General features: G+C 35.7%; 2 protein-coding genes across 2 annotated transcripts in view; both read left to right on the forward strand.

Annotated features, from left to right (window-relative positions):
- Nucleotides 1-27,133, forward strand: part of HTR2C (5-hydroxytryptamine receptor 2C) — a 298,497-nt gene that overhangs the window by 157,410 nt on the left and 113,954 nt on the right. The window lies entirely within an intron of this gene.
- Nucleotides 20,256-21,467, forward strand: LOC123935003 (COUP transcription factor 2-like). The gene has a single exon (XM_045995395.1). The coding sequence runs from the start codon at nucleotides 20,256-20,258 to the stop codon at nucleotides 21,465-21,467; it is 1,212 nt and encodes a 403-aa protein (XP_045851351.1).

The following is a 27,133-nucleotide window of genomic DNA, read 5'->3' on the forward strand; positions in this document are numbered from 1 at the left end:
CTCCCACATCACTATTTACCCAGATTCAGGGGGCAACAATTTGGTATCATTCATTCATTAGTTCTGATGCTCACTATGCATTAGGCACCATGCTAAATACTGGGGATACAACAGGAAAAGAGACATAAGCTTATGGAAATTACAGTCTAGTTGGTGAGGTAGAGGCAGAAGAGTAGAAAAGAGCATCTTCATTTCAGAAACTGAGTCATTCAAAAGGCACAGATAGTTTTGGAGGAAGGATAAGGATAAGGTAATGACTGGGGAAAACAGCCTTCCCAGGAATAAGCAAAAAGCAATAGGCAAAAAGAAAATTTTAGCTGTTGAAACCACACACTTGCCAATCTACATAACTTTGCAGAATTAAACTGCAGTTTATTATTATTGTTGTTAATTATTATCAATTTCTACATAGTTTTGTAGTGGATGTCCTCCCAAATAAAAGAGTCTTCCTGCCAAGTTTTTTAGCTTTTCTCTTGGGTCATTTTCTCCTACCAATATATGGGGATACCAGATGACAGTGATTTCCCTTTCAAAGCCATTGGATTACTTTATGCAAGTATGGGTAGTCCATTCTTGGATTTCCGATTCTCTATATAGACATTATCGTATAATATCTGACACTGAGCAATCATATTACTTTCACATACATTATTTAGTTTACCACAATGGAACTATACCAACTGAAGGCCTCTTTCTGATAGCCATGATTTCTTTTCAGACAACATATTTATCATTCATTTTCAAGTCCTCAACCAATCTAGTCTTCCAGGGGATTTGGAGAACAGAGGTTTCCCCTTCACCACTGGCATGTATTTCATGCAAACCTCTTTATACAAAAGTAGCTTCTAGGCCATTTGTTAAGAAAATGTGTAATTTATTTTAGTAGCTTTTCTTTTCATTTAGAGAAAATACTTTTAGAAATTGAAAAAAAACACAATTTATACACAACCATTTTAATGGACTAAGGCAAGTAAACATCGGTATAATTTTTTAAAGATTTTAAAAATTCCTTATAATATCTTTCTAAAGCAGAGTTAGTTGTAATAATCACCTAAATACTTTTGTATCCTTTGAGAAGGTTAAGTGTATTGTATCCTTTGTATCCTTTGAGAAGGTTAAGTGTATTGAGTTTGGTCCTCTGCTTGAGTCAAGAAATCTATTGATCAGAAATAAGTTTCCTGTGGAAGTTCTAAAAGGGCTTGTTATCAAAATATACCATAGGATTGTCTCTATACAAAAGAAATTAAGGAGCTGTTTAAGTATGTTACTAGGAATTTAAAAGGATTTGAAGACTATAGGATTGTCTCTATACAAAAGAAATTAAGGAGCTGTTTAAGTATGTTATTGGGAATTTAAAAGGATTTGAAGACTAGAAGTAGAGAGAACAAAAGTTGTTGACTTGTAACTCCATAAAGCATAAGACTAAAATCACAACATTTCATCTTCACATTTTATAATGAATATTATTAATTGAGAACATACTATTTCCTAGACATTCTACAAGGAATTTTACATGTATTAACTCATGTAATCCTCACAAAATGATATCCATGATTTGTTTTTTTCATGGGTTAACATGATGAAACTAATGCTCAGCCAAACTAATCTTTAGCTACTTTCCTACAAGATTTCTATATATATATATATATATACACATATATATTTAATATAATTTTTATATACCTATATCTCTAGGTATCTATAGATATAAAGATGGTAAATGTTTTTTGGAATTTATCCCATTAAAATGGAACATATGCTTATAAGATGTCTTCCTTTATTTTATAATTTTATCTTCATTTCTTTTGAAGAATTCCTTAAATTTCCACTCCCTTTTGCTGGAGGCTTACACCTTCTAGTAAAGGATAGATTTCGTCCAACCCAGACTCTGGAAGTTCATTTGGAAAAGAAGAGTTGGGAGTGTATCTGGGAATTATAGATCCACCCTCATATTTTCCACTGTCATCGTGGGGATTTTCAGGGATTCCATCAAAACTCCTTCAGTGGAGCCCAAGTTGTCCTAAATATTTTGGAAAAGCTATAGTTGGTAGACATAAACATGAGATAAACAGAATCTCTCCGATTGCTTTGAATTGGTTAACAAATAACAAAACAGTCTTCTGAAGTATATAAAAGAGCTCCAAAATTTGTATACCCAGAGCTCATTTTCAAAATGAAACAATTTTCTTATTTGTGTAAAGGTGATACACATTCCTAGATAAATGATGTATTAAGTTCTGTGAATACCGATACTCAGTGTTCACCTAAACCAGAGACGATGAACTGGCAACCCATTATCTGACATCTGTCTGAATGTGAATTTTGTTTTGTGCTAGCCCATGATTTTAAAACTTTGTAAATGAATGCCTTTCGGTGGTGTGTAGGTTTCCTCTTCACTGTGTTTTCTATTGCTCCCATTTTCTTCCACCTAGCTGTCTTTTTTTTTAAAGATTTTATTTATTTATTTGACAGATAGAGATCACAAGTAGTCAGAGAGGCAGGCAGAGAGAGAGAGGAGGAAGCAGGCTCCCTGCTGAGCAGAGAGCCCGATGGATGCCGGGCTCCATCCCAGGACCCCGAGATCATGACCTGAGCCAAAGGCAGAGGCTTAACCCACTGAGCCACCCAGGCGCCCCCCACCTAGTTGGCTTATTCGTACTGCCTACCTGTCCCTAAAAGCACTGAAGTTTGAGATAGGCCTCCCAGTTTATGAGCACAAGAAAGACAATCTTGATATCAATGCCTTAAAGTCACTGGCTTGTTATCCCCATGAGCTTACAAAGTTCCTCCAGTCCCCTAGAAAAATACACACCTTCCCTCCAAGTATTTTTAGAAGTCTCTAGGAGTTACTCACATGTAATCGGGAATAAATCAATCTGCATCATGCGCTGCTGCAGCTGTTCTGGCCTTTCATCAAGCACGTATGTATCCTCCATCACCTGCCACCATTCACTGTATCTGCTGGTCATCCATCATCTCCCACTGAGCATTCTTCATCTTCCATTGGGCATCCATCACCATTTGCTGGGCAGCTGCTGAGTACCGCCATGTCTGTTGGGCATCCACGATCTCCCACCAGGCATTGTGGTCTCTGCTGATGCTCTGCCATTTCACCACCATGAGAATGCCGCTTACCTGTCTTGGGTGCTGTTACCTGGTGCTGCCAAACCTACAAACCCTCAAGATATCACATGGTACTGCATTTGCTCCTGTCTATATTATACACAGTATTCCTTGGGAAAACTGGGAATTATTTCCCTCCGTAATTTGTAGACTGCTTTATCAACCAAACATTGAAAAAGCCATGCTTGTCCCTGCCCCCTTCACAAAATTTCTCTGTAAAACTGCTTTCTGTGGTTTTTTCCTTGTTTTTGTTTTTTGCTTTTTGGGTTTTTTTGTTTTGTTTTGTTTCATTTTTTGTTGTTTCCCAGGGTTAACACACTCTATAGGGCTGATTTAGAGTTTATTTACTGATGCCTTAAATCCTGTTCTCAGGCATCCACACAAAACTTCCCTTTGTAAGGCTAAGCGGTGACCTTGCCAGTCTTGTGTACTTACATATACCTAGAATTTACCCTTGTATCTGGCATTTTTTAATGAATAAATGAATAACCATGACTTTATACACTGAAGATTTCCTGCCCCCCCCATCTAGACCTATGAATCTTTACTTTTTCATTCAAATGTCTTCTAATATCTCCTTTCCCTCTTCAGATACACATAATCATCTTATTGCAGGCTCTTTACTCTTCAGTAAAAAATTCTTTACCAGGTAAGTTTCAATTCTGAGTGTAAAAAGGAACAATAGCACTCAGTATATTTACAGAAAATTACAGTGGCATATATTAAAGAATACAATCCAGAAAGTCTGGTTCTTGTTCATATCTCTAGAGTCTGCTATCTCTAGTTATTCTTTGCAGTTTTTCTTCTTTCTTCCTTAGAAATATACAACTTTTGCAGATTAAACGCTGCTTTAATTCTCTAATAAATTCACAAAATAAATTCAAAATACAATTTTAGTTAACATTCCAATGCTACTTGTAAGTGTCATCTGACTATAGACATATAACCAGCACTGTACATATAATAGCAGCCAACACCTAACTGAATGCTTGCTTGTTGCCAGGTCCTGATGGTAAGGAAGATGATGTTATAATAATTACAATAGCTAGCTTTAATTGAGCATTATCTGGGAGGATAAACTTTCCTCTACCCTCTTAGTTCAGTACTGGGATCCTGCAAGTTAATTTGGCAAAAGGCAGATTAACAAGAGAGTTTATTACTAATGCATAGGAAGAACTTCATAGGAAAGAAGACCCAAAGAAATGGTTAGACCCGGGGCTTATGAATCATCTTAACAAAGAGCAATAAATTACAGAGAAGTGACAAGTCAAAAGAAAGAGGCTTTGAATTTCTTGGGGTAGTAAATTGTGGGAAGGTAAATATATGGGGAAAACTAATGGACAATAAAGGTTTTTTTTTTTTTTTTTTTAAGATTTTATCTATCTACCTGACAGAGATCACAAGTAGGCAGAGAGGCAGGCAGAGAGAGAGGGGGAAGCAGGCTCCCTGCTGAGCAGAGAGCCTGATGTGGGACTTGATCCCAGGACCCTGAGATCATGACCTGAGCTGAAGGCAGAGGCCTTAACCCACTGAGCCACCCAGGTGCCCCAATAAAGGTTATTTTTAATAAGTCTTGTTATGCAGATTTAATTTTGTGCAATCCTGGGGATAAGTATGTTTCCAGTGATTAAGAATAATTCTCTTCTTGGTATTGGGGGGGACCTTAAAAAAGGGAAATTTATACTCTATCTTTAGACAGTAAAGTGGAAGGTAGAGAGTTTTTCTGACTCTACAGTTTCTCAGTTGCTTTCAGGTCAAAATAATTCTTATGCCAAAATGGCCAATTTTGGGGTGACATACTCTGATCCCTCAGCTCTTACTCTATGTCTATTACCTCATCTACTACTCACAACCAATATGTCAGCAGAATTTTACTTTTTCCCCACTTTAAAGATGACGAAAAGTGAGATATACAGTTTTACCTGATTTTAAGTCCATAAAAGGCTAATATCCATTTTCATTTAGATTGCTGGTATTAAGGGCCCCACTTCCCCAGCTACTCAGACTAGTATTTCTGCCACTGATCCCTAGAAATGTGGAACACGCATGTTCCCGAAGACTTCAACCAAACCTCGATTCATGCTTCCTGTCTTGATATGACTCTAAAGACATAAGTAGCATAAGTAAAAAAAACTCATCTCTTGTAGATCCAGGAGTAATTTCTCCAAGCTCCACAGTGATAATAATTGTTAATAGTTACTGTATATTCACTAGTGCTATACATGGTCCTGGCTAATAGACACTCTTTTTAGAACCATACCTTTGTTCAAAGTCATTTCAGTTCAGCACATTTCAGACTCTAAACACCCTCTTAGACACATAGTTCAAAAGCCCATGTTTCAAAGCCTTCATTGCCATGTGATTAAAAAATAGAATTAAAGAGAAGTGAAGAGGGTCAGAATATATCTTCAAGTAATAGAAGCATTTTCATGCTTATATAGCTTCAAAAGGTGAGAGCCAGATAAATGGTAAAAGACAAAAGAAGCAGGTTAGGGTTCTATAAAATGGTCTTAATTGATGAGAAGCTTTATCTTTCAAGGAGAGGCATTGCTCCATTACTGAAGGTTATACAAGGAATTTCTGTTTTGAGTAGGAGGTTGAACTAGATATTTTCTAGGTTTTCTTCTATGTTTTAAGATTCTATAATTAAGTTTCCTACTGATGTCACTGAACAACTTACTTACTCAGAGTCTGAAATTATCATTATGGAGGTAGAAGTATAGTGCTTTTGCGAATGGTAGGGAGATGAAAAAAAGAAATACTATTTCATAAACGGGGTTACATCTCACACACACTTTTATGTGCCAATGATTGTGATAATCAATATGACTAGTCCCAGTAAGAGACCCTAGATGAAAAACCTACTCATTAATTAGATATTATTTTAATAACTCAGAAGACATTTTATCTCTTGTTGCCATCTAAGTGAACATATGAGAAAATTTGCTTAGAATGTATGGACTGTGTATCCATAAACTTCACTTTTAAACATTATGAGATGATTAAGAATAGCCTACTTAGTCTTTATCTCAAAGGGCAGTAATTCAATCTTGAAAGCTGCCTTTCATATGCTAAACAGAATCTCTTATAACTACGAATCTTAATTGTTCTCATTTAGCTCTATATACTTCCAACACAATGTCTGAATGTGTAGTATCTCGGTTTTTGGAATAATGTTAAAAGTTAACTTTTTTTCTTTTCCTCCTTTGTCAAATTTCCATATTCAGTGAGCGCTGAAATTTGTTTTGTGTTCCAAATAAAAGATCTAAAATCTTTGCACTCTAATTGTTCTGCATTCAAAATATAGCACAGGCAGGGTGTTTGCACATTGTTCACATAAAACTAAGTCCCCAAAACCCACTTTATGGATTTTTTCTATGACTTGATGGCATCGTTTCTTTTTAAAAGAAGAATATCAAGACAATCAGGGTTGAATGAGTATTTTTTTTTCACTGTAGATTTCTTTCACTGAGAAATAATTAATAATAAAGTCCTGGAGATAGAGTTTTAATTACCTATATATTTCTGTTTTTATTATTGAATTACATGTTAAGAGATAGTTGAGGGTCTCTATGTAAGTCTATACAAATACAACGTAGCCCAAGCTGTTGTAGATTCTTTATTTCTACTTTCTATGTAATTGTGGGGTCACAGCATTTGTGGATTTTAATCTATTTCAGAATGAAGCAGAAAAGAAAGTATTCTGAATTAATATTTGGAGTGAACATAAGATAACGGGGTCAGACCATCTTCTGTAGAGCAAAACTTTCCTTATTCTAGATCAAGATCATTTTTAGAACCTGAAAGAATTACACTAGCTAATAAAAAACACAGTATTTTCTCCTCAATATTATGTAGAATAAAACCTTGAAGGGGAGCTAAAAGAAAGGCATTTAATATTTACTAAGCACTTACTTATTTTTCTGTTTTACTCTAACTCCATCTCATACATTCTCAATTTAATATCTCCCTTCATATTTATAGAGAGAAAGAACTTTCCTGGTTTTCTATTTTAGGAACGCGTACAGAGGAGGAAGCTAAATATGTGTTATTAAACTAATAGCTAAATCTAACTTTCGATGTATTTAGTTTCACATGGAAAACATTCAAAATAAAGTGTAGATAAATAAGGAAAAGTACATTCCTTATGTTCTTTGAAGTATTTCTCATGATGGGGGAGATTGAAGTCTAATTTTCATTTCCTCGAAAACCTGATTACCATCTCTGTATATACATGAGTTTAAACAGTGGGTGGGACATAAAAACCCTTGTAATCAACCACTGTGTTCTCTAAAAGTGCAACTGGAGTGAGAAATAAAGACAGCAAACTATTTCCATTAAACAAGATATTGTGCTTAGTTACCAACAAAAAGAAAATTGTTTCATAGAAAAAGTATATTAAAACTAAAAATTTTAATCATATACATATTTGAATTTTGTATTTTCATGTCCTTAGCTCCACTTCTGACTAAAAAATACTGTGTTTTAGCTAGATTGTTTTGATCAAATGACTCTTAAATAATGCCATACTAATATTGTGATTTTGGGAAAATCAATGGATATCCCTCAGAATTAGTCTCCTTTATGAATGACTAGCTTTTACTGTGTACCTATCATGATAAGTATTTTGACCTCCATTATCTCACTTAGAATCAACTTTATAGGTATTTGTAAATACTCAAGACTGAAAAGGAAAATATTTAGTATACTTTAAGCCTCAATACAATTTTAAGATATTTTTAGTATTGCATTGAATCAAACCTCTGACTACAATTAAATAGATATGCATATGAAAATTTAAATCATCTGCTTCCACCTCTACTAAAACAAACGTTCTGGAAGTATTTTCTTGGTTTTAATATTATAATATATATATTTTTTGGTTTAATTAAAATGAAGTAAGGTAAAAGTCTTGTAGTTTAAGTAGAGTAGGAAAGTTAAATGACTACTTCCCCAAAATTTATTTTATTTAAAAATATAAAAACAATTTTTGAGGACCACCATTTCATAAGTAATTTTTTTAGCATGCAGGACTATGACAAATTACTGAATTAACTTTTACTGTGGCTCATTCACCTAAAAGTTTCATTTTTAAGAAACTCTAATTAAATTAGTTACATAAATAACCAAAGGAAAGAGGGAACATGTGGTGAGGAAATCTAAGACTGTATTTAATTCTGATGTAAAATATTGTGACAATGTGATTAATATCTGTCTAGTTTTTATTGTGAAATAAAGAAACTCAAAAGGTATGACATTCGTAGCCCTAACTTTATGTCCTCCTGCATTTTTTTTCAGACATGTGTTAAGATTACTTGGGAAAAAAAGACAATTTAACAGTATACAAAGGTGACAGTTAATAGGAAAAATAAAAGTACAGGAAGGAAAAATAGTAAGACAACAAAGGTAAACTTCAACTGACCTTACTTCTTAACTACTGATTTTTTTAAATTCATGCCTACTAGGTCAGTATCATGGGTTTATGGAAATTACTATATGTTATAAAGCAATAACAGTAACAAAATAAGATAATTATAGTGAGAGTTTTGATATATATTTGGGCCCAGTTATATGCCAAACACATTACTCAAATCTTATGACTTAATCTAATAAAATTAGTTAGGATGGGTGCTATTAATTACCTATACAGATAAGGAAACCTAAATTCAGGTTGTACAGGGAAGAAATATGGATCTAACCTCAAATCCTATGTACTCTTTTCTGTCTGCATTGTCACACAAACAATAGCAGTTTCTCTAATTTAATATTTTTACTTATACCATTCATCAAAACCTTAAAGGAGTCCTTCATTACAGGTGTTATTAACCACACTAAACAAATCTGGCAGGAAAAAATAAGGCATATGTGTTGACTTGAAAACAGTATACTAATAAGTAAAAATTATACAAGAGGTGTTGACTTAAAAACAATATACTAATAGTTAAGAAATTATGCAAGAGTTTTAATCATTTTTTCCTTAAAGAAGGACCCAGCTCCTTCACATACACCTCATAAAGAATGACATATTTGGAAACAAATTCAAAGTCACTGTTTTCCACACAATTTCCTACCACCATGACAATATTTTTCTGAATTTTGAAAGACCAACTACTGCTACTCACAGAAAACTTTTAATAATTTTTTTACTTTTGTCAACTAGAGATGATAGAGATATTTTCTACTGTACCATTTAAATTCCTTTGTTTACTTTTTTACTGTTTTTTGGAACATTTTTAGTGGTCATTCTGGGGCTTACAATATGCATCTTTTTTATTTTCATTCTTTTTTAAAAATTAAGATACATTTTATAGACCATAAAATTCACCCCTTTTAAGTATAAAATGTGATGGCTTTTAGTATATTCAGGAAGTCACGCAATCATCATGATCTAATTCCAGAATATTTTCATCACCCCAAAAAGAAATCCTATGCAAATTAGCAGTGACTCCCTATAATGTGTACCTTAACTTAAAATAATCAAGATTTATGGGGTGCCTGGATTCAAGACCCTCATCCAGCTCCATGCTTGGTGGGAAACTTGAGCTCTCTCTCTAGCACTCTCTCAAATAAATAAATAAATTTTTTAAAAAAATTATCAAGATTTATATTACATTTCAAATGTGTGAAGATTTTGCTCCAGTGTACTTTCCTTCCTTCCCCCTCATTTGTGCCATTATTGTCATGCAAATTACACCTTTCTACATTATAACACGTCAAAATAGTTTTGTATTATTATTTATGTACTTGTCTTTTAAATCATTTAGGAGAAGTGTTTTAATACAGATAGATTCAAGTTACCATCTAGCCTTTCATTTTAGCTGAAGGATTCCCTTTAGTAGTTATTGTAGGTCAAGTATGCTGCTGACAAGTTCTGTTTTTGTTTATCTAAAAAACTTTTTACTTCTTTTTCATATTTGAAGGATAATTTTACTGAATATAGAATTCTCAGTTGACCGTCTTTGAATTACATGCCTTTTGGGCTTTGCGGTTTCTGACAAGAAGTCAGCTATTAAACTTTTATGAGTCATCCTGTATGTGTCAAATTATCTCATGCTACATTCATAATTAGCTTCTTATCTTTCAATCATTTAACTATGAAGTGTCTTGTAATCCTTCCCAAAATGTATCCTAATTGGTGTTCCTTGAGCTTTTTAGGTCAAAATTAATGTTTCTCATCAAATTTGAGAATCAACTTTGGGAAAATTTCAGCCATTGTTTTGTCAAATTTTTTCTGCCTTTTTCTTTCTCTCCTCTCTTTTAAGGACTCAAATTATGCATACATTTGATGGTGTGCCACAGACTCTGTTCATTTTTCTTTATTTTTTTTCTTTCTGTTCTTCAGACTGGATAATCTCTTTTGACCTATCATCAAGTTCATTGATTCTTATTCTCCCTGCTGAATTCCTCTGTTAACCCCATCTAATGAATTTATAACTTTAGTCATTGTAGTTTTCAACTCCGGAATTTCTATTTGTGTTTACTTTTTAATTTTAGATGAATTTTTATCTCTTTATTGATTTTACCTATTCAATGAAACACTATCATAGTTTCCTCTAGTTCTTGAAATATACTCTCCTTTACTTCTTTAAACATGTTTTCATAGCTGATTTAAACTTTTTGTCTAATCAATTGAACATCTGAGTCTCCTCCAGGACACTAGAAAGTGACTGCTTTTATTCCTGTTTATGGGCCCTACTTTCCTGTTCCTTTGTATTTTGTATTTTCTTGTTGAAAACTGGATATTTTAAATAATATATTGTAACACCTTCAGAGTCAGATCCCTCTACTCTCAGTGTTTGCTGTTGATATTGTTCTTTCTTCCTTATTCTTGATTGCTTTATGACTTTCCTAAGTTAATTTTGTAGATTCTGTATTTCTTGCTATGTGTAGCTGCTATTTTCTCTGGTAGCTTTTTCCTTTAATTCTTGTTTTTATTTAAAGCCTGGCTTCTTAGACATTACCCCTGGATCTGCATTATTTGTGACTAGCCAATTGTTGGTTAAAATATTTCATTAAATGTTTTAAGCCAGTTATTGTTCTGCTCATTGATTATTGTGTGAAGTTGCATCTTCAAATTTCAAGAGTTTACATGTTAGTTAGTCTTGCTTTTACTTCTTATTTGAGCAGGGCACCAAGGACAGCGGGAATTGAATTATTGGGGTCCTCTCTGGGCTTTTTAAAGCGTGTGCAGGGCCATGCATGTGTGCTGTTTTTAGATCTCCTGGCATATGTTGGAGCTTTTTAAAATCCCCTATATTGGGGCGCCTGGGTGGCTCAGTGGGTTAAAGCCTCTGCCTTCGGCTCAGGTCATGATCTCAGGGTTCTGGGATCGAGCCCCACATCGGGCTCTCTGCTCCACAGGGAGCCTGCTTCCTCCTCTCTCTCTGCCTGCCTCTGCCAACTTGTGGTTTCTCTCTGTCAAATAAATAAAAAAAATATTAAAAAAAAATCCCCTATATTGGACTTATTCTTATTACTGAGATATTCCTTCTAAATTTTTAGCCAGGTTTTTGTTTGTTCCAATGAACTCACAGCCTTAGGAAATTGTAGTATTATTGAGTCCAACTTATTGTTATTGTTTCAATAATACCCTATGAATAGGACTTCTTCTGAGTACCTAAACTCAAAGTCAGGTCAAATAGCCACAATGCTCTGGGAAAAAGAAATTTCAAGAAAACTACTCCAAATATAGTGCTGTGGGGATGGAGCTTCACATGGAGCTCCAAAACCAGTCAGGCCCCACTTAATTTCGAAAATTCTGAAATGGTCAATTTTCACCATTTTGCAAATATTTTTATTGCTTTTGTGAGAAAGGATTCCTCCAGAGTCCTCATTTTACCATTCTAGAAGGCCTGCCCTTGTAAATACTTCTTTATACATCTTTAATTATAGTGACATTTTAAACCTAGCACCATAATATTATGCTACTTAATAAATTTAAAATGGTTATTGAATATCATCTACTACTCAATCTATACTCACTTTTTCCCAGTTAACTCAAATTAGGATCTAAACAAGCTTATTCATTTAAATCAAGAACCAAATAAGTTCCATACATTATATTTGGTTTTTATGAAAATTTTTTAGAGAGTCTTGGTTCTGACTCTCAAAAGAGATCATATTTATTAGAGGGAAAAGAAGGTCAAGGAAGTACTTTAATTGCAGATGAGAGACATACACCTGTTTACAGGCTAAACGGAAATCACTTTAGTTTTTGGCCTATAAAACAACCCTCCTCATGTTCAAAGACCTTGTCCACTATAGTTTTGGGCCAACAAAACAACTCTCCCTGTGTTCAAAGACCTTGTCCAACAACAGCTATTAATTCCAGTTTAGCCTAGGGTCAAGGAGAAGAAGCAAAAGCTGAGGCAGGAAAGAATGAATTTAGAAAGGTACCAGGTCAGAGAGGAAAGCTGGAAGAGAGGTGTATCAAAGTTATCACCATCAATAATGTAACCTGAGTTTACCTTGTGATGCCAGACTTTAGAAGAATTACTCTTATTTGTGAACTCTTTCTGTATTCTGCATTTTTACTGGTTACATTTTTATTGGTTAATTCTAAAGGATAATAGGGCATTGAGGGCCTAGTTTCTATTTTCTTTTTTTTTTTTTAAGATTTTATTTATTTACTAGAGAGAGAGCAGAGGGAGAGGGAGAAGAAGACCCCTGCTGAGCAGGCACACACCACCCCACCCCACCCCACCCCCCCCCCGCAGTGTGGGGTTCCATCCCAGGACCCTGGGATTATGACCAAAGCCAAACACAGAACTTAACCAACTAAACCACCTGGGCACCGCCACCCCCTCCCCCATTTCTAGTTTCAATTTGCCACTAACTTTGTAATCTGGATGAAGTCACTTAGCTTTGAGCCTGCTTTCCCTGATTTGTAGAATGAGATTGTTTTAGATTCTCTAAAATTGCTTTTATCTCAAAAACAGGATTATTTTAAAGCCTTTCTTAGGTAGATATGTGCAATAAACAGAGATTGTCTTCAATGACTGAGCTTACCCTTTTTGTTTCCCTTACTGTTAAAATCAGTTATCCAAGAACTTCCTTTTTCCCTCTCCCATTATACCTTGTTTTATGGAAAGACTTCAAATCAAAATTTAAGACAGATACAGACTGTATTAACAAGAAATAAATATTACCCTTTCCTCTCACTCAAACTTCAAAATAAAGCAATATTACTGTAACAAGTTTTACTTGCTTTTTTGTAATATGAGCCAGTTTCAGAAGTGAAACTACCTCAAAAAAAAAAGTCTTTGAGGGATTTGAAGCAAAATTGTATAGTGTGATTGAAAATAGACGTATATAATTTCTAAAAGTTAAATCCTGGAATAGTCTTTGTCAAATTGGAGCACAGGTTCTTAAATCATCTCAAAATGGAGACAATTTTGTAGATATCATAGAATTGTAACCGTTTTCAACAATAAAATTTATGTTTGTCAATGTACTCTTGGGATACTAATCTGATCTTTCAGAGATCACTTTTGCTGAACAATATTATAGGTGCATTCCAAATATTGCAATGACATATTCACTTACATTTTTTTAGTCAGCCATATCAGATAACTGAAACCACAGAATTCATCCAGGGACTGGAATTAAACGTTTTCCTTTATTAACTGATTAAATAAATCAAATAGTTGCCCAAATGTCTTTTACTTTATACATCTAATTTTATAGCTATCAGATTTAGTTTCTGTATCCCTTCTAAAATATGTATCTAAATGAAATTAAAGCCTTATTTTACCCAGAAGCCACTGCATCCCACTCAACCCTGCGCTCTAATTCCACTCTCTCTAACACTTTAAGAAGCTCTTATGGGCCCAGCAACAACCAATTAGCCACCAGGATGGAGATGTTCTAACAATGATCAAAGAAAACAAAGGTCATAATTAAGCTATTATAACTCATGTGCCAAACCACAATGAATATAAAACACATTGAATATCTGCTTTTTTTTTTTTTAAAGATTTTATTTATTTATTTGACAGATAGAGATCACAAGTAGAGAGGCAGGCAGAGAGAGAGAGAGGAGGAAGCAGGCTCCCCGCCAAGGAGCCCGATGCGGGGCTCGATCCCGGACCCTGGGATCATGACCTGAGCGAAAGGCAGAGGCTTTAACCCACTGAGCCACCCAGGCGCCCCGAATATCTGCTTTTTTTCAATGCTGAACAAACAAAACACAGTGGGATATACAAATGTGTTAATCCCAATCTCTGCTTACAAGAGTTCCTAATATAATTATATGTGTGTTAATCCCAATCTCTGCTTACAAGAGTTCCTAATATAATTATATGTACACACATGTGTGTTTGTATGTGTTGGTGGGAAGCAGAAACTTGTATAGAGAGATAATATACAATGTGGGGATCTGTGCTAATGATGCAATCATGTATTGAACACATAGTACATAGCTCAGAAGTTCAGTAGAGGGACATGTCTCTATGATCAGCTGGAGAGAAAAGAGCTCACAATGGCAGCATTTAAATGACTTTCACAAAGCACATAGCATTTTCCCAGCTACCAAATTGCTTCATAAACAGTTCTTTTCATACTTTTTAAATATACTCAAAGCCAATTCAACTTTGAGGAAAAATAGAGAAACCCAGTTTAATTATATGTATACTTTCAGGATTGTAACCTTCTACTAATAGTTTAATAAAAATACAACAGCTTCTATCTCTGTAACTTTTAGAGATATATTTTTATCATACTGCTATCTAACACTTGTGAAGGAAAAACAGATATAGTTTAAAATGTCATGACAAATACTATGAAAAGAAACATGATGGCATAAAGTATTATGATAAAAATTTATAAATATATTGATAAAAATTGTACCTCAAATACTATCTGCCGTGTTAAAAAAAAATGGCATTAAAACATAAACAAAATAACCATGAATAAAATGAGCAATACATGTACAACTGCCCTTACAAGAGCTTCCGCTTGTCCCTATAATTAAAAAGTGTTAAGATTAGGTACTGTAAAGTTAAATTATCTCTATACTTTTTCTGAAAATTTTCTTGATTGCCCTTCTTGGCATTCATACTTCATCTACTTCTAGTCTAATTAATTTTATGTTCATGTCTTAAAACATGCCTCATTCTGAATAGTTCATAAGGTCTATAGGGAAATGGCCTTGAAAGACACCCTCTGGGATCATGTATCAATATTTCAGGTTACCAAATAAATATTTATCGAAAGTTCAGTCTGTATCAGTCTTCATACTTGGCATTAGGAAATAACGGTGAATAAACAGGGCCCTGGCCCCCAAGGACTTACTCACTTTTTAAAAAATACTTGAGTAATTTAAATGTTACTTGTCTGGAATTTTCTGATTTCTTGTCACTAGGTAAAATTACTAATTTTCAGCATCAGTCTTGAATAATTTCTGGAGAAATTTCAAAATCAGCAATGACTAACTTCAGTGATTCTGACTAAGGGTAACTAATTGAGAGGTGAGATATCCATTTCTAATTAAAATCCTTGGGGCAAACAATGATTTTGTAATATCCCTCAGGAAATAAGATAGAAATGTAGAAATGGATCATGCCTATGTCTGCATGACAACAAATGTTTGGCAGCAAATAATGTACTGCATCATTTCTGGGTAGTACTGTCAATGTAAGAATGAGTATCATTCCTTTTCCACAGAGGCTTTTTAATAATGCAAGTGGAATGTATTGGAGGTACCATGTCAGTCCATCTGTCAATGCATAGGTCAATAAGCATGAAATACCACCAAACCTCAGCGGTATTTCTTGAGGTGTTATAGTGCTGTAGAATGTGGACTTTGGTATCAGCTGAACATGGGTATAAATCCTTACATTACCATCTTCTCACCTTGGGCAGATCACTTTTTTTTTTCTAAATAACACTTTATTCATCTATAAAACAGAAAAAATATCTGAGATGGCATTGAGGGTTTGAGGTCATGTGTGAAGAATATCTGGCACTTAGTATGTGTGGATATCTTAATATTATTAATAAAATTATTCTTAGGAACTTATTTCAGTAGAATGTTATTTTGAAAGCCCTAAATAAACGTGATCAGAAAAATTATATCTAAGTTCACATGCCAGAAACTTCTGACAATATGTCCCAAATGAAGGACAGTTTAGTAAAATGAGATCAAAGAACAGGAAAAAAAAAGTATATAATATATTGTAAGTCAGCTTACAAATAATCAGCTTCTAGCCTTGTGAATAATATTCGGTTAGTATATACTAATCACACAATATATATATTTATATAACCTTTTATATACATACACACATATATATTATATATATACATACACATATATTCATATAATGAATATATATAAATTTATATATTCATATAAACTTTTGATTAGCATATACTAATCAAAAGTAATAAATATTTGCTTAGTATATACTAATCACACACATATATCTATTCATATAAATTATATATACACAAATATATATTATATATATACACACATATATATTCATATAATGAATATATATAAATTTATATATTCATATAATGAATTTATATATATTAATGAATGAATTTATATAAATTAATGAATTTTTATATATTCATTATATGAATATATAAATTTATATATTCATATAAACTTTTGTTGCCATTTCCATGTTTAAAAAAAATTTGTGTCTGTCATGAAAACAGAGCTACCTAGATGGAGTGTCCTATATAAGAGGCAGTGACTGGCCCTCTGGGACCTAGATGGAGAGGTGTGCCGTATAGTAAGGAATCTTCGCTATCCCAGATCAGAGATAGAAAACTTCAAGTTCCTGGCAAATACTCCAGTTCCCATCCTGATTCTCTTTCTTTACTATTTTTTTTTGGACTTTGCATAAACAAAAGAAATAGAGAATAAAATATATATAGGGCCAGGGGCACCTGGGTGGCTCAGTGGGTTAAAGCCTCTGCCTTCGGCTCAGGTCAGGCCCAGGGTCCTGGGATCGAGCCCCATGTCGGGCTCTCTGTTCAGCGGAGAGCCTGCTTCCCCCTCTCTCTCTGCCTGCCTCTCTGCCTACTTGTGATCTCTGTCAAATAAATAAATAAAACCTTAATATATTAAGGTTTTATTTATTTATTTATTTATTATTATTTTATTTATTTATAAGGTGTATATATATAGAGAGAGGGCCAAATGAGAAAAGAATAGTAAAAGTTTTGTGTATAAATCTTACATCCTCAATGATGGAGTGACCGAGCTCCTTGGGATTCCATTTCAGAAGACATTTGGCAAAAGTTCAAACTGCCTCATTTTTCAGTTGTCTGCATAGGTCTTTAAGGTAATAAATGGTGCCTAGACCTGAATCTGGTTCAGTTCAGTGAATAACTCATAAGGACAAAGAAAACACAAATAATAAATGTGTGTTATTTCGGGTCAAAGACTATAGTTGATACCTTAAATATTTAACTCAATCATACATAATGTTTCAATTTATCCTTGAAGAACCTTGTAAAGTAGAGAAAACAGGTAATTTTGAGGTGTTTTCAGAAGGAAACTAAATCACAAAGTGGATATACACACACAGATAGCATGTGGCAGAGCAGAGAGCTGATACTAAAACAAGTCTTTTTCCTCCCCTCCCTACGCTCATTAGAACCATAGAATGTGTTTTCTTCCGTGCCCTGCAGACTGGAAGCAGGTTAAGCACCTGTTAACAGGATTGATAAAATCCCTAATACAGCTTTTTTATGCTAAGTAAGAATCCTTTCAACTCAAGCAGGATAACTGCTGCTCACAGACAGTGGGGCCCTGAGCTCATTCAGATTCACATTAGGACTACTCTTGAAGGCCACTGGGGGGAATGGTTAGAGCCAAAGGCTAGCAGATATTTCAAATAACTCTACACTTTAATTAAACTCTATTTCCAAGCCTGGTTTTTCTTTATTAGATGTCAATTTATTTTTAAGAGAATTGGAGGCATGAGGTACACAACAGGATTTTATAGGTTTACTCAGCAATGAGTTCTGTTTTCTGAAATATGACAGATGAGGCCTTTTGGACAACACTACCAAACAAGCACATTAGATGTGTGTGTGTGTGTGTGTGTGTGTGTGTGTGTGTGTGTGTGTATGTACATATCAAAGCACTGACAAGATAGTAAGGAATTATGAAGACAAAATTTTAGTCAAGGTTGGAACATATAGGGTCAGGATTGAAGCATCTTTTGCCCTACAGGTATTGGCTAAACAAGGGAGTTTGAAACTATACAGACAGGAACACAAACCGATCATCCTCATTTTAAATCTTCACCCTACACAACTATACCCTAACCAGAGGTAAACCTGAACCACACTCTCACCCCTATGGTTTGTAAGGAAAAGTGTCTTGGAGTTGCCTTGGAGAAGGAAACTGTTTTTGATCATTTTTAACCACAAGCCAGAACACACAGAAATTTGCAGTGGTCAAAAAAGTTCAAACTATAAAGTTAGTTGAGAATAGTCTTGGAAAATAGTGCCCAATGCATCAATTTAAAAAAAAAAAAAAGCAATGCAATTGACAGAAAGATAAAATTGAAGAGGTACTTCACAAAAGAAATCCAGATGAGTTTGAGTACCTTTAAATGCAGTGCTCAAACTTATTAGTAATCAGGGAATTGAAGAACCACAATTAAATACCAATAGTCATTAGATCAGCAGAAATTAAAGTGTGCTGGTACTTTAATTTGTGTTGGCAAACAGGTGGAACAGCAGCAACTCATACATTGTGGTGCAAATGAATGCAAATTGATGCAACTATTGAAAAATAATATGGCATTATATAGCAATATTAGAGAAGTGTATGCCTTATAATCCATGACTTCCAAGGTTGAGTATACATCCTAGAGAATGGCTTACAACTAAGCACTAACATATGTGTAAAGAATTATTTGTAACAGTATTTGCTTGTAATTACCCCAAACTGGGAGCAATTAAATTATACGAGAAACAGTAAAATGGATACTGACATTGCTGCCTTTAGTAATACAATCTAATATTATACAGATAAGAAAGCTGAGGCACAGAAAGATACTCTAGTTTACCCAAAATCACACATATTTTAAGTGATAGGGGTGAGATTTGCCTCCAAGCCATTAAACCCTAAACTCTTTTGGTATTCTCTGATACTGGTTCTCATAAATTTGTTCTGTAGAAAATGGATGACACAAGGTTAAACTACATGAAATTGACCTTTTTATAAGGCAAAAAGAGTTGAATACTAGCAAAGTCATACAGGTCAACCTCACAGTTCTCTTTAGTCCTGAACCTAGTTGGTCTGAAATCAACTTGTGCAGAGTAGCATCCTATTTCTTCCTAGCTTTCTCACTCAAAATGACTTCCTATACTGTCTTTCACTGGTGAAAAAAAGTTTCCTCTGCTCTTTTCTTCTAAAAGCTATCATTGCTAAAGAGCCTTGATTGCTTTTTTTTTATTCTGGCTTTCATTTTATTAAGTGACTGTGGCAAAACAAAACAAAACAAAACGAAACAAAAACAACACCAACAAAAACAAAACACAGTCTTATTAGCCATAGGAGATGGAAATGATGAACGCAATTACAACTGTCGACATCAACCAAGAAATATAGTCTTTGGAATGCATTTGTACTAGTCACCCACTTCGCAGCAACAGAGTCTTCCCAAATTAAAAAACCCGAAAGAATCTTTTTCTGTAAGAGTGAGCCAGAGAGGAAGGGAGAGAGTGAAAGCAAGTGAGATCTTTGGAGGGTTTTTTTTTTTTTTCTCCCTTCCTATTTCTGTCTTGAAGCTAGACAATCCACTTGCAATTCTCCCTACCCTCCCTCTCTCTCCATATTCCGCTCCAACTCCCTCACACCCGGAACCTACCCTGCCCTTCTTAGTGGAAAGCGCCCCGAAACCAACAATGCCCAGCAGAGGGAAACAAAACAAATATACCAGTCCAGACAAGAAATTGATAAAACTTTGCAAAAAAGAAACAAAAAAGGAAAAACTAACTAACCTCAACCAACAAGCCCATGAGCCACCCGGGGGGCGCCTTCTTACTTCCTGTCGCACAGTCACACACATAGAAGGCAGTGCGCCGGAGGTAGAGATCAGGAGCCGCCATCATCCACAGCCAGAGGAGCAGGAAGTACCAACGCGGCCACCACAGAAATGGAAACCGTAGTCAACACCCGGAGCGACCCTCAGGATAAGATCCCCAGCTTGAAGGGCAGCCCGGTCTTGCAGGTGCTTCCCGAGCAGGGCCCGCCACCCAGTGCCCGGTACTTGCCACAGACACCCAGCCAAGGTGACCCAGTCATCACGCTGGCGGAAAAGAGCAGCCTCGGTGGCTTCAGCGGTAACAACCAGCAGCAGCAGCAACAGCGTATCGATTGCGTGGTATGTGGGGCCAAGTCAAGTGGCAAACACTACGGCCGGTTCACATGCGAGGGCTGCAAGAGCTTCTTCAAGCGCAGTGTGGGGAAGAGTCGGAACTTCACATGTCAAGCCAACAAAGACTGTCGCATTGACCAGCACCAGCGCAACCGGTGCCAGTACTGCCGCTTCAAAAAGTGCGTCGACGTGGGCATGAAAAAAGAAGGAATGTACAAGAACAGGGTACCACTCGCCCAGCCAACCCATGGGCAATTAGTGCAGACCAACAGGGAATCCCTAAGCTTCCACACTAACCTGTCTGATTATATTTCTCTGCTGCTCCACGCCGAGCCCTATACCCTGTTCGGGTCGGGCATCCAGTGCGTGCAGCCCAACGATGTCTTGACACTTGAGAACATTTGTGAACAGGCTGCCCGGGTGCTCTTCGGTGCCATTGAATGGGCCCGGAAAATACCGTTCTTCCCTGACCTGCCCATCGATGACCAAGTGGCCCTGCTTCGCCTCACCTGGTGTGACCTGTTCATGGTGAACTGGGCACAGTGCTCCATGCCACTCGATGTCCTCCCGTTCCTGGCTGCCACCAGCTTACAGGCCTCGCTGGCGTCCTCCAACCAGGTGGCCATCTTTATGGACCACGTACAGATTTTTCAAGAGCAAATGGAGAAGTTCAAAGCTCTGTGCATCGACCCCGTCGAGTACAGCTGCCTCAAAGCCATAATCCTGTTCACTTCAGACGCCACTGGTCTCTCTGATGTAGCCAGTGTGGAAAGCTGGCAGGAAAAGTCCCAGTGTGCTTTGGAGAAATACGTTAGAATCCAGTACTCCAACCAACCAATGAGATTTGGAAAGCTTTTGCTTCGCCTTCCTTCCCTCCGCACCGTCTCCTCCTCCGTGATCGAGCAATTATTTTTCGTTCATTTGGTAGGTAATATCTCCATCAAAAGTCTCATCCGGGATATATTACTGTCGGGTAACAGTCCTAACTAGCTGTATATGGCATCCAAAAAATAAATCAAAATAAGAAGGGGAACCGAAACAGAGAGAAAAGGAAAAAACTGCTTTGTTTGCTTCAATTCCTTCTGTTAAATATATGTTACAAGTTTCCTAAAAGAAGAGACGGAAATAATTTAATGGACTGCGAGTTTAAAAAAAAAAAAAAAAAAAAAAAAGACTGTTTACAGAATACAAAAAACTCACAAAAACAAAAAAACAGAAACAAAAAAAAACCAAAACAAAACCAAAAAAAAACCTGAAAAAACAAAAACCTAAAAAAATTCCCTGTGTGGGTGAGAACAGCCTGCTACTTATTTTTGTATTTAAAGGAAATTAGCTTTCTCTCTCTCTCTCTCTCTCGGTAAATTTTTCAAAAACATCGCTAAAAGTGCATTTAAGGAAATGGGAAGAAAACTAGCAAGATGTAGAAAGTAAGTCTTTTTTTTTTTTCCAAATTATTAATTGTCTTTTGTCTATGTACCTCTAGCTGTTCTTTTCTGTACTGTTCTAGTTCCAAACCAGTTTATTCTGTGATTTTATAATAAGTTTTGATACAATCCTGGCTTCTTAAATGCTATGTATCCTTAAGATATATATGTTCTGCAAGAATTAAAACTGAGTCCATGACAATATCCTAGGAACACATAAAACCTTAAAAGGCAACTCAAAGATGATGGAAACACACTTATGAGGGGTATCCAAAATTTTGACCTGAAATTTAGCACTTTAATTTGAGAACTGCAGGAATTATATGTAACACTTAGCTTCCCCTACCCTGCCTCTCCCCTCAAAAGACACCATGACTAACCTAGATTTTTAAAAATAGTTTAGAGAATGAACTGTGGGATTTATTGGCAGCAAGGAATGTGTCCAAGGCACTTGCTGTAGTTTTGAATAAAAAGTGAACTTTTGTCATTTGAATTGAGTCCCACTCAGCTCTTGAATTGTTATTGTATTTGTATATTTGGAAATCCTTTCAATTATAATTATTGGCATTATCTCCTTTTTTAAAAATGTGGTTGAAATCAGCATGATGAAATAACGGTGTTGGCACTTATAGGTAACATGATTGATTTAGTATCTCAGAGTTTACAATTTATTGTTAAATGAAGGGTTTTTTCCTTAAGTACCATATTTCAGTATACTTTAAAAGTTATAATAACTGAACTATTTGGTCAAGTGTTATATTCCAAGAAAAATTGAAAGTACTCAGAAATTAAAGTATTGCTTATTTAAAGTCTTAAAAAATGGGTTTTTTTCTGAGCCACCCTATATCCCAAATGAAAGTAAACCATCTACCCTTGACCTGGTCCTCCAGAGGACTCCATACCACACAAATCCACAAATTTTGGAAGAGCTTTCCAAAGTTCCATGGAAGCAAATAAGTGGACACAATGCATCAATTTATATATGCAGAGAAATTTTTCTCAGGATTGTATTTTAGGATTTTAAGAAGGTAGATGATAGGAGAGGGTGACAAGCAAGTCATGAACAATTTGGTCACAAAAAATCTCTCTATGATTTCACAGGTCAGAAATATCTACCTGTTGTATAGAAAAAAAGAATCAAAAGTTTACAGGTGCTTTAGAGAAATCGTCTTAAGTATAAGAGATTGAATTAGGTCAAATAATCTGGAAAAAGAAAGTTATAAACCGGTCACGTAATTTTGGTCTAAAATGTGCACCTTTTTCTAATTTCTCAAAGCTAGAGTTTTCTTTCCGTGCAGAAACAAATATATCAAAGCTAAATTTTTTAAATTGAAGTATAATTGAGATATAACATAATGTTAGGTTTGTGTGTACAACATAATGATCCCACATCCTCACCAACACTTATTTTTTGTTTTTTTAATAATAGCTATTTTGACAATTAATGAGGTGATATCTCACTGTAGTTTTGAAGCATATTCATATTTCCCTGATGATGGGTGATGTTGAATATCCTTTCATGCACCTGTTGGCCATCTGGATGTTCCTGTGGGAAAATGTCTATTCAGATCCTCTGCTTATTTTTAAATCAGGTTTCTTGGCGTTTTGTTGTTGGTGTTGGGTAATAGGAGTTCTTTCAATATTTTGGAAATTAGGCCCTTAATGGATATATGATTTGGAAATATCTTTTCTTATTCAGTAGGTTGCTTTTTTATTTTGTTGATGGTTTCTTTTCCTGTGCAAAAGCTTTTTAGTTTAATGTAGTCTCATGTGTTTATTTTTGCTTTTGTTGCCATTGTTTTTGTAGTCAGATCCAAAATGATATCCCTTAGACCAATGTCCAGGAACTTACCACTTACATTTTCTTCTAGAAGTTTTATGGTTTCTGGTCTTACATTCAAGTTTTTTATCCATTTTGAGCTCATTTTTTTTTCTCCATTTGTTTGTTTCAGTATGCAAATATTTGTTTATTGGTTTTTACAAACGTGTTACAGTAATATAAGATATGAACAATGTGAAAAACTGGATGGGAAGATATGCTAACTCTATTATTTTAGCAACTTTTCTGTATATCTGCAATTATTCCAAAAATAAAGTTCTTTAAAATCTGTAATTAAGTATATATTCTTTCTTTCTATATCTTCTTATTATATTCCACCAGGGGTGCCTGGTTAAGCATCCAACTCTTGATTTCATCTAGGGTCATGAGATTGAGCCCCATATCAGCTCCAGACTCAGGGCAGAGTCTGCTTGAGATTCCCTCTCTCTCTCGCCTTCTGCCCCTCCCCCCTTCTCATGTGCTCACTCTCTCTATCTCAAATACATAAATAAATAAATAAAATCTATATTCTACTAGATTATTTGTATTTCTAGGTGAGCACTATTTTGTTTTGCGGTATAACATTCATACAGTTAAGTGCAAAAATCTTAATTGCATAGGTCGGTAAGGTGTTTTTTGGTACCTAATTTTCTTTTAAGATTTTATTTATTTATTTGACAGAGATCACGAGTAGGCGGAGAGGCAGGCAGAGAGAGAGGGGGAAGCAAGCTCCCTGCTGAGCAGAGAGCCTGACACAGGGCTCAATCCCAAAACCCTGAGATCATGACCTGAGCTGAAGGCAGAGGCTTAACCCACTGAGCCACCCAGGCGCCCCTAGATAAGTAATTTTTTAAACACACATATGTAAATTTAAAAAAAAATTTTAAACACACATAAGATTTTTTTTAAATTTTTTAAACGCAGATATGTTACACAGGTGTAACCACCATCCAGATTGAAATATACAGTTACTAGCAACCTAAGTGTCTCATGCCACAGCCTAATCAATAAGCAGTACCATGCCCCAAGAGATAATCACTGTATTGGTTTCTCTCACAATAGTTAAATACCTGTTCTTAAACTTCATATAAATGGAATCACACAGTATTTTGTTTTGTTTGTCCATTTATTTTGTTTTTTAGGTTCCACATATAAGTGAAATCATATGGTATTTGTCTTTTTCTGTCTGATGTATTTCACTTAGCTTTATCTAGGCTCATCCATGTTGTGGCAAATGGAACTTTTAATTCTTTTTTATGGCTGAGTAATAGTCCTGTGTGTGTGTATGTGTGACATCTTCTTTATCCATGATACTATAGGGTACTTGCCTTTCTAAGTTTGACTTACTTCAGTTATAACGCCCTCTAGAGTCATCCATGTTGTGTTTGTGGTTTTTCCGGTTTTCTTCTTGTAATTGATTTCTAGTTTTATACCTCGTGGTTGAAAACGACGCTTAATATGATTTTAGTCTTCTTAAATTTATTGAGACTTGTTTTGTGGTGTAACATGTGATCTATCTTGAAAAATGCTCTATGCGCACTTGAGAAGTATGTGTATTCTGCTGCTGTTCAGTGGAATATTAAATATATAAATATATATATATGCATATATGTATATACATTTATTTATCTGGTCTAATCTGTAATTTAAGGTATATGCTTCCATATTAATTTTCTGTCTGGATGATCTATCCATTGATGCAATTGGAGTACTGAAGTTCCCTACTATTATTTTATTACTGTCAATTTCTCTCCCTTTATGTATCTTAGTATTTGCTCTATGTATTTAGGTCCTTCTATGTCAGGTGCATAAATATTTTAAAATATTATAACTTCTATAATAGCCTGAAACTAGGTGCTAATTGAGATCCCTCCCTCATGTACTAGATTAGTATATGAGCTCCTTTCTGAGAGGTATCAGTGAGCTGTAATGAGGCCAAGTGAGAACTCAAAGACTGTATCCCCCGGCCTATATTCCCTAAGAGCACTTCTGTAGCCTTTAGATGTGTGGTAAGCCTAGAGCCTACCTCTCAGACTGGAGCTCCAGATCAAGTAGATAGGCTTTTTTCATGGGAAGACTGGGGGTAAGTTTCAGTCTGCTGTCTGTGCAATACCTTCAGGGTGGTAGCTTGCAAAGAACTGCCTTTCCAATTTTTCCAGAACGATACGGCCCCAAAATGTAACTCCCCTTAGCTACTAGAGTCAGACACTCAAGGGGCATTCCCCTTGGAAAGGCTGTGGCGGAGTGGTGCTTAGGGTTAGGGCCCTCTCCCTGGCCAGTTGTTTTGAGGGGAGGCTGTGGAGTGCTGCATGAGGGCAGTGCTCTTGCTGGCTGGCTTAGGCAGGATCATGGCAAGTACCACTGGGGCTAGCAAGTTAGAGGGAGAGTGAAAAAAATGGCTTCTGCTAACATTTCTGTTCCCTGGAGAGAGTTCCACTGGCTCCTGCCCTTCCAGCAAGGCACTACAAGACTAGCAAGTGAATCTTCTTTACATATGGTCTAATGGCTTTTCAGACTGCTGCTTCTGCACTGAGTACCAGGTAAATGCGTCTGTATACAAGTCCTCTAGGAGTGGAGTCTCTCTGTCTCCTACAGCTCCGTGGCAAAAAAAAAAAAAAAAAAAAGAAAAGAAAAGGAAAGAAAAGAAAAAAAAAAGATTTTATTTATTTATTTGCGAGAAAGCCGAAGTGAGGGAAGGAGCAGAGGGAGACACAGGTTCCCTGCTCACCACCGTAGTGCTTAATCCCTAAGCTGAAGGAAGACACTTAACTGACTGAGCCACCCAGGTGCCCCAGCCCCCTGGCTTTTAAAACCAGACATTTTTGGAGCTCATCTCTCTGGCGTTGGTCTCAGGGTCAGGGTGGCTGATGTGGAGCACAGATCCCTAAGTCCTCAAGGAGAATCTCCATATTTGTGAGATCCCTCCCAACTATGGTGGCAGCACCGCAGGTAGGGCCTTTGCTGAGACCACATCTCTGCCTCTCTTACCCGTCTTGATGTGGCCTTTTTATCCTCTGTTATGGAGCAGCTTGTTCAGGTAGTTCTCAGGTCTTTTTCAGAGGAAATTTTTCCATATGGAGCTGTAGATTTGTTGTATCTGTGGGAGGAGGTGGATTCGGGATTTTCTGACGGTACCCTCTTAAACCGCCTCTCAAATCTAAATTTTAAATACCCCAAATATCCCCCAGAATATGAAGGAAATTGATTTTTCTATATATTTTGCGTTTAGATAACAGTTCGGAGGATGAGAATATTAATAAAACTAGAAGAAAACTAAGTAATTCCCTGTCCCTGCCCCTCCATTCCCTGCCCCCACCTTCAGACTAATCATAAATCTTTATTAATCATATAATTTTCAGATTCTAATGACATCTTATGCCTTGTCAATATAAATACTTCTGAATTCCGATGAA

Source organism: Meles meles, chromosome X (genome assembly GCF_922984935.1).
Source record: "Meles meles chromosome X, mMelMel3.1 paternal haplotype, whole genome shotgun sequence".
Taxonomy (NCBI): domain Eukaryota; kingdom Metazoa; phylum Chordata; class Mammalia; order Carnivora; family Mustelidae; genus Meles; species Meles meles.

Bases quoted from the DNA above. Each gene is read 5' to 3' on its own strand.
- LOC123935003 (XM_045995395.1), top strand. From the start codon at position 20,256: ATGGAAACCGTAGTCAACACCCGGAGCGACCCTCAGGATAAGATCCCC.